Consider the following 7,872-nt stretch of genomic DNA (forward strand, 5'->3'; position numbering starts at 1 on the left):
GTTTAAAGGCACCTTAATCTAAACAAGATCACTGCAGTAACAAGTCCAGGTGGTGGTGGTTCACACCTTCCATCCTAGCCTAGGAAATCCCAGCACTAGAGGTAATATAAAATGGGATGCGAGAGGCTTAATAATCTGCTTCTTCTACAGTCACCCAGCCTTAAGACAGGAAAGATGTTTCTAGTGGCTTGACTGCTTTGCTTTCTTGGTTGTTGGTTTGAACCCCAATATCTATCTCTAGGTTTTTATTTTTGGTGCTACAGAATGGCAGGGTAGGGGAGGAACCATGATGAACTCTCATGGACTCTATGAAACCTCTCCTCTGCTGCTGTACTGGTTTGATTTTTGTCCAGTGATTTGGAAACTGGGATTCAGTCTAGCTAAAGCCCCCAGAACATCCCAACAGGGTTTCTTTGGAGAAACCTGTGTGGATAGGACTGTGTAGAACATATGATCAAGGGCTCAAAGAAAAGGAGAAAACAAACGTGAATGTTTACTTATGAGAGAAGGGGAAGAGAATGACATTTTCCCTCCAACCTCACTTTGTGGGGACTGAGGAGGTGACTCAGTGGGCAAAAGAAATTGTTCTTCTTGCAGAGGACCCTTGCTCAGTTATGTAGACAAAATTTTACCCCAATACAATACAATAGAAAAGGAATAAAAAATGTAGAATCACTTTGTGGATTCCAGTGGTCTTTCTGTTAGAAGAATCCCAGTCCTGCTCAGCTGTGGAAGTTTGTGCAGGGTCCTCACAGTCACACACACACACACANTGATTGATGGAAATGAGAAGTAATTAGAATTTTCTCATAGCACACTCCTAAGTGGATCAGGAAGAGAGTATAAGGAGGGTTAACTGAAGAAGACCAGAAAGACCACCAATAAATTTAGTGGAGCCATCCCAGGGACTGTGAGTCTGAATGGAATAAAAAGCAGGAAGGAAGACAGCCACTTTCAGAGAATCCTGACTGGCTCTACTTCCTGCCTCCTTATATGAATTCTTCCACCCTGACCTTCCTGTTGTGAACACTGACGGGGTAAGAAAAGCCTCTCTTCCCAGATCGTGTGTACGGGAGGAATTCATATAAAAACATGAGAAGAGTAATAACAGCTGTGTAGGAATGGACACCATTCCCTTATTTATAAAGATTGACCCTAGTAAGCAAATTCTCTTGGGATTGTTGTTCTTGGCTCCTGACTTGACTACACCTGGAATTAACTATAATCCTAAGACAGGCGGCACGACTGTGAGAAATGTTTTTGCTTAAGTTGAAGTAGGTACAGCACTTCACAGACACACTTTGGAGGCAGAAAAACGTGAACATTTATCTCAAGACCTTAAGAACACACCTTTAATCCATATCTAGAGTCTGAAGGACACACCTGTAGCTGGGCCACGCCTTCTGCCTCCTGGGAGCCTATAAAAAAAAAAACGTGGAGGAAGCAGTTGCTCATAGCCTGCTTGTCCTCACCTTCCAGCGAGACCATTCCTTCACTGGCATTAGAGAATTCTTCATCCCAATTCCAGCATAGATTGAAGACCATTCGGCACGTCTATTCTCCTGTACTGAGTAAGTACTGGATTCTTGGACTCTCCCTTCACAGGTAGCCATTGTGGGAGTAGAAGGACTGCAGCCCTAAGTCATTCTAATGAATCACTTTGTTTATAGAGAGAGTACTTGGGTATGTTTTGTTACATTAGAGAATGACTGTGCAAAATTTTGGATGAGTATATAAAATGTTGTAAATTATCAAACGTTGTGTATGATTCTCAAAATTAGAAATCCACTGACCTAAGATTCAATCTAGAAAAAAAAAGAAGTGCTAGAACCTTGTAGCCTAGTCTACCCACACTAAAAGTAGAATTGAAATCTGGATAATTTCAGAGACTCGAGTTTTCTGGCTCCTAGAAGAGGGAACAGAGGAGAAACAGAAGCTAAAAATATATATCATGCCTATTATTGTATCCTACAGGGCAAAAGAAGACATAGTTTTTCATTTTGGATCCAGTTTAACCTTCAAACTACCTCTAGAAAAAATGTCATGGGACATCATAAATAAGAACTGGGGCTATAAACAGTTCAACATCCCGAATTTTACCTGCAAGTGGACCATCCACAATTTCCGTTTTATTCTGGAGGAAATGAGGGACAGTATTAGAAGCCCAACTTTCTCAATGAGGGACAATGACAAATGGTGTTTGAGAGTTCACCCTAAGGGGGTCGATGAAGAAAGCTCAGATTACCTGTCAGTTTACCTCGAGTTGCTGAGCTCTCCAAAGAGTCCCCTTGCCGTCCGTTTCAAGTTTTGGATCGTAAATGCCAAAGGAAAAAATAACGAACCTGTGACTAGCGCGAAAGACTTTAATTTCCTGCCAGGCTCTCAAAGCGGTTACAAAATGTTCATTCTTCGAGATTTCCTCCTGGACCATTCTCATGATCTTCTCCCTGACGACCACTTCACCCTCCTCTGCATGGGGATCCTGGTGCCATACTCCTACAGTATCCCTGACGAAAGCACAGAGCCTAGAAGCCAGGTTCCCAAAGGCCCATTAGGAGATGATCTAGGAGAGCTGTGGAAGAATTCGAGCTTCACAGACTGCTGCCTGGTGGTAGCTGGCCAGGAATTCCGGGCTCACAAGGCCATCTTAGCTGCTCGCTCTCCAGTTTTCAGAGCCATGTTTGAACACGACACGGAGGAGAGCAGAAAGAATCGATTTGAGATTCATGACCTGAAACCTGAAGTCTTCAAGGCGATGATGGACTTCATTTACACCGGGAAGGAACCAGTCCTCCACAGGATAGCAGGTTCTGTGCTGGCAGCTGCTGACAAGTATGGCCTGGAGCGTTTGAAGGTCATGTGCGAGAGTGCTGTCTGCAGGGACCTCTCTGTGAAGAATGCTGCCTACGCTCTCTGCCTGGCTGACCGCCACAGCACAGGGCACCTGAAAACACAGGTGCTGAATTTTATTACAGCTCATGCTTCCGAGGTCTCTCAGACCGCAAGCTGGAAGTTAATGGTGGATTCACGCCCCCACTTGGTGGCTGAAGCATACAGCTCCCTGGCTTCTGCTCAATGCAATCTACTGGAACCCCCTCTGAAACGTCAGAAGCAATCCCAGGAAACTGTCACCGGTACCCTATATGTGTATCCCAGAAGCAGTGGTCAGTGTTGATACCGATGGCTCCTGGGCAGACTGTGGGGTACATGGAGCAATTACAGCAACTCCGGGGAAAGACATCATGGTTTAATAGTGCTTTGATACATTTATTAATGCCTTGAATATTGTAGTGGTTTATTATTTGTATTTTGATAAATAAATCTTGCCTGAAGACCAGAAGTAAAGCTGAAGCCACTGGAGATCAGACAATGGTGACACACACATTTAATCCCAGGATTTGTTAGACAGAGTAACACGGATCTCTGTGGGTTTAAAGGCACCTTAATCTAAACAAGATCAATGCAGTAACAAGCCCAGGTGGTGGTGGTTCACACCTTCCATCCATCCTAGCCTAGGAAATCCCAGCACTAGAGGTAATATAAAATGGGATGCGAGAGGCTTAATAATCTGCTTCTTCTACAGTCACCCAGCCTTAAGACAGGAAAGACAGACGTCTCTAGTGGCTTGGCTGCTTTGCTTTTCTGGTTGTCACTTTGTACCCCTATATCTCTAGGTTTTTATTTTTGGTGCTACAGAATGGCAGGGTGCGTGAGCAACCATGATGAACTCTGATGGACTCTGTGCAACCTCTCCTTTGCTGCTGTACTGGTTTGATTTTTGTCCAGTGATTTGGAAACTGGGATTCAGTTTAGCTAATGCCCCCAGCACATCCCAACAGGGTTTCTTTGGAGAAACCTGTGTGGATAGGACTGTGCAAAACATATGATCAAGGGCTCAGAGCAAAGGAGAAAACAAACGTGAATGTTTTCTTATGAGAGAAGGGGAAGAGAATGAAGACATTTTTCCTTTAAACTCGGTTTGTGGAGCCTGGAGAGATGACTCAGTGGGCAAAAGCAATTGTTCTTCTTGTAGAGGACCCATGTTCAGTTATGTAGACAAAATTTTACCCCAATACAATAGAAAAGGAATAAAAATTATAGAATCACTTTGTGGATTCCAGTGGTCTTTCTGTTAGAAGAAGCCCAGTCCTGCTCAGCTGTGGAAGTTTGTGCAGGGTCCTCACAGTCACACACACACACACAAATGTTAATGAAACGATACCTAAGAAATTGCTGTACTCAGAGACTGGTGCCTAGCCCAGCTGTCATCGGTTAGCCTTCTCCAATGGCTGATGGCAGTAAAGGGTTCACAGAATCAGATAAACGGGGATCATAGGGACTCACAGCAACTGAAGAGGCAATCACACAGATGCATGGGTCAGCACTATGTCCTCTGTATGCACACTGTGGTTGTTTTGTTCGGGGGTTTTTGTGGGACTCCTAAAGAGTGGGACTGTGGGGAGTCTCTGACCTGTTTGTCTGATCTTGGGAACCTTTTCTTCCTTCCGGTGGACTCCCCCAGCCTTGATATGAGAGCTTGTGCCTATGCTTATTGCATCTCATTATGATGTGTTCAGTTGATATTCCCGTGTTCCCCAACTTCCTGAAACACATGTCAGGACAGAAAGATGGACTGGACATTTCAAGACACAAGGAAAAATTAAAGAAGTACCATCAGCCTCCAGTGCTGGGTCAGGGTTCTGCAGGGGGCAGCTTTCTCCTTAGCCCATGTCCATTGGTCCAGGCAGAAAAGGGAATGGCTCCTCTCACTATCTCCCCTAGCGACTCCTGGGGGAAAACTTTGCTTCCCATTCCCATGGCCTTAGGCCCTTTTGGTCTGGAAGTTTTTTTTTCAGGGTGAAGTTGGTGTGGAGGCCTTACCTCTCAATGGAGCCACAACAAATATCCCATGCAATGGAAGCTCAGACTTCTCCGAAGCCATTCTGAGCTTCTGATGTCCTTGAAACAACAGGCTGAGAAGGACAGTGTTAGGAGGGCTGATTGATCAAGATAACCATCAGAAATTTGAATTGAGTCTCCACAATAAAGGCAAGAAAGATTATGGTTGTTGGGCAGGAAATCCTTTAGGGTATCTTGGCACCACATTGTCCAAAGATTAAAGATCATGGGAGACTGCAATAGCCTTCTCTAGGCAGATGACAAAAAATGTAGATGCACCAGGAATGAAAACATATTTCACAACTCTAAATAAAGAGCCAAGTCCTGTTGTGTATTTCCAGTGAAGGAGAGTAAAAACAACCATCCACATATGGTCAATTAGATTTTTTGAATTTTATATATTGAACCATCACTACATATCTGGGACAAAGCCAAGTTCGTCATGGTAAAAATCATGGAATATTATGGCATTCAGATTATAATTATATAATGAGTATTTTTGCATCAGTGTTCATAATATTTTTGTCTGTGATTTACCTATAATTGTAATTTTGAGCTAATAAAATAAATTTCTTAATGATCCTTTGTTTCTACTTTCTGGAATAACTGGATGAGTATGTGTTTAACTTTTCTTTGAATAGCAGGTAGGTCAATATGCCCAAAGTGTTTGGTCCTAGGCTTTTTGGTGGGAGGACTTTTAGTAATTATGCTATTTTGCTAGGGTTTTTCTGACTATTTAAAATACATGTCTCATCTTGGTTTTCTTTTACTATGAGAAACCTATTGTTTCCTATTTTGTTTATCTTTAATCCCTATTTCTTTGATGGTATGTAGTGTCTTTACTTAATTCATCAGATTAGGTTATATTTGAAGTCTATTTTGTTAGCTATAAAAGTGAGTACACCAGCTTACTTCCTGGTTCCTTTTGCTTGGAATGTTTATTTCCAAGGCTTTACTGTGAAGCAACCATTACCCATTTTGTTAAGGTTGGTTTCTGGCAGCAGCTGAAGGATGGAACCTGATATGTTATGTACTCTTATTACTCTATGACTTCTCACTGGGGAATCAAGATCACTGATAATGAAAGATACTGCCACTTTTGTTTTCTATTAATGAACATTGGCTTTCTCAGGTAGAAGGACATCCCTCTCCTGGTAAAAGACATATGTTAATCACTTCTGGTTGTGACAGGTTACCCGGTGACTTTTCCACCAATGGGAAAGAAGAAAGCTCCCCCTGTGCCTCTCCATTAATGTCAAACTTCATACATAAAGCCTAAGATTGCTTCCCAGGAGTTCTCACTTCCTCTGTGAGAAGTCACAAAGACCTCCAGGAGCAGGCCCATCAGAGCACAGGACTCACAGTTTAGAGTACCTCTCATGGAAACAAGGGGTGTTGAAGAGATCACCTACAAACCCTTCAAATGATAGATAAGAGGTAGGGGGTACCTACTACCCTGACCCTGAACACACCTGGTAAATAGTCACCCATGCTACTAGTTAGCCATCTGCACAAAATCTACCAGAGGAATACAAAAACCAAGGGATGAAAACCAAATGATTGAGTTATACTATTTTGGCAGATAAGTAGTTTTAGACTCAGATTTACACAAACTCCAGACTCGGAATGGCTGAGCTGATTGAATCAATATACATATATCTGTGTCACTACAAAACAGGACTAACTAGAGAGAGATGACATGTAGGTAGATCATCGCTCATCACACTACAGAGGGGGATCTATCCCCAACCCCTCCCACTCTGGATCTGTGGAGTGTATTCTGCATCCCAAGGAAATGAGAATAATCTCTCACTCTGAAAGACCAGTAAAATAAGCCTGCCACTTCCAAGGCTTAATGGACAGTACCCACCAGTGGAGGATGTAGTATGTGAGCTATTGAGAAGGTGAATCTGGTCAATCAAAGTGATAGACATGGAAAGGATTTAGGATATTCATTAACAACACATTTACATGGATCTAGAAGACTGTGTCCAGGTAGGATCATCTGAAGTGCAGGAGAAAGACCAATTTTAAAGTTTGCTGGAGTCATCCTGAGACTGTGGGTCTCAATGAAATCAAGGGCAGGAAAAACAAAACACACTTGACACACTTGTGATGGCTATTCTTGGCTGTCAACTTGACTATATCTGGAATTAATTGAAGCCCAAAATGGAGAACACACTTGTGAAAACTCATTGCTTAAGTCGCAGTAGTAGGTAGATTCACTTCAAATGAGGAATTTGAAGAATAAAGACACACACCTTTAATCTGAATCATGGGGATGGGTGATACAATTAAGATCAGGCCACTTCCTTTTATTAACATCTACGTCTTATTCATTACATACATATTCTCATTAATAACAAAGTCTCTGTTCAACTGTAGTTTTAAAAATTATACTTGACTCAGAGGTTCATCATCCCTCCTACACTTCCTGGTCATCCTGCAGGGGCTATACTGCCCAATACCTCCTCTCTCTTCCTATCCCACCCAGCTTGCATCCGCAACTCCCCCCCCTCCATCTGACTCCCTCCCCTCTTTGACCACATAACATCTCCCAGCTCAGCCTGTTCGGGCGCTGGGACCGAATCCAAATCAGGAGGGCAACTGGGAGGGTGGTAGCTCCTTTGTCTCAGCCTGCCTGCAGCAAGCAAGGTATGCCATTTGTTTACGAGCCACTCAAGCATCAAGGAGATCCGATCTGGGCACCAGGAGAGACATCATTGGGTTTGCATCTACAACCCACCCAGAGAGGTGAGCCTCAAGGTCCCCTGTAAGGGAGTCAGGGCACCCTCAGCTCCTGTGCCCTCCTGGATCCCACACTCCCTGCCCTGTTCTTCCTTCTGTCCCTGGATCATTGGGCTACCAGGAGGCCCTGTTTAGGTGCTGAGGAGTTCCATCTGGAAGGGTGTGTGTGTGCTATCCAGGGGCGATTGTCCCGGAAGAGAGCACAAACCCCCCTCCCTCAGCTAC

At 43.6% G+C, this 7,872-nt stretch overlaps 1 protein-coding gene across 1 annotated transcript; it reads left to right on the top strand.

Annotated features, from left to right (window-relative positions):
* Positions 1–1,993: 1,993 nt before the first annotated feature.
* LOC126508757 (speckle-type POZ protein-like) lies at positions 1,994–4,741 on the top strand. The gene has a single exon (XM_050154166.1). It carries the CDS (start codon positions 2,039–2,041, stop codon positions 3,173–3,175), a length of 1,137 nt encoding a protein of 378 aa, XP_050010123.1. The 5' UTR covers positions 1,994–2,038; the 3' UTR covers positions 3,176–4,741.
* The last annotated feature ends 3,131 nt before the right edge of the window (positions 4,742–7,872 follow it).

This window comes from Alexandromys fortis, unplaced genomic scaffold, assembly GCF_014885135.2.
Source record: "Alexandromys fortis isolate MF-2015 unplaced genomic scaffold, M_Fortis_MF-2015_v1.1 scaffold_40, whole genome shotgun sequence".
NCBI classification, from domain to species: domain Eukaryota; kingdom Metazoa; phylum Chordata; class Mammalia; order Rodentia; family Cricetidae; genus Alexandromys; species Alexandromys fortis.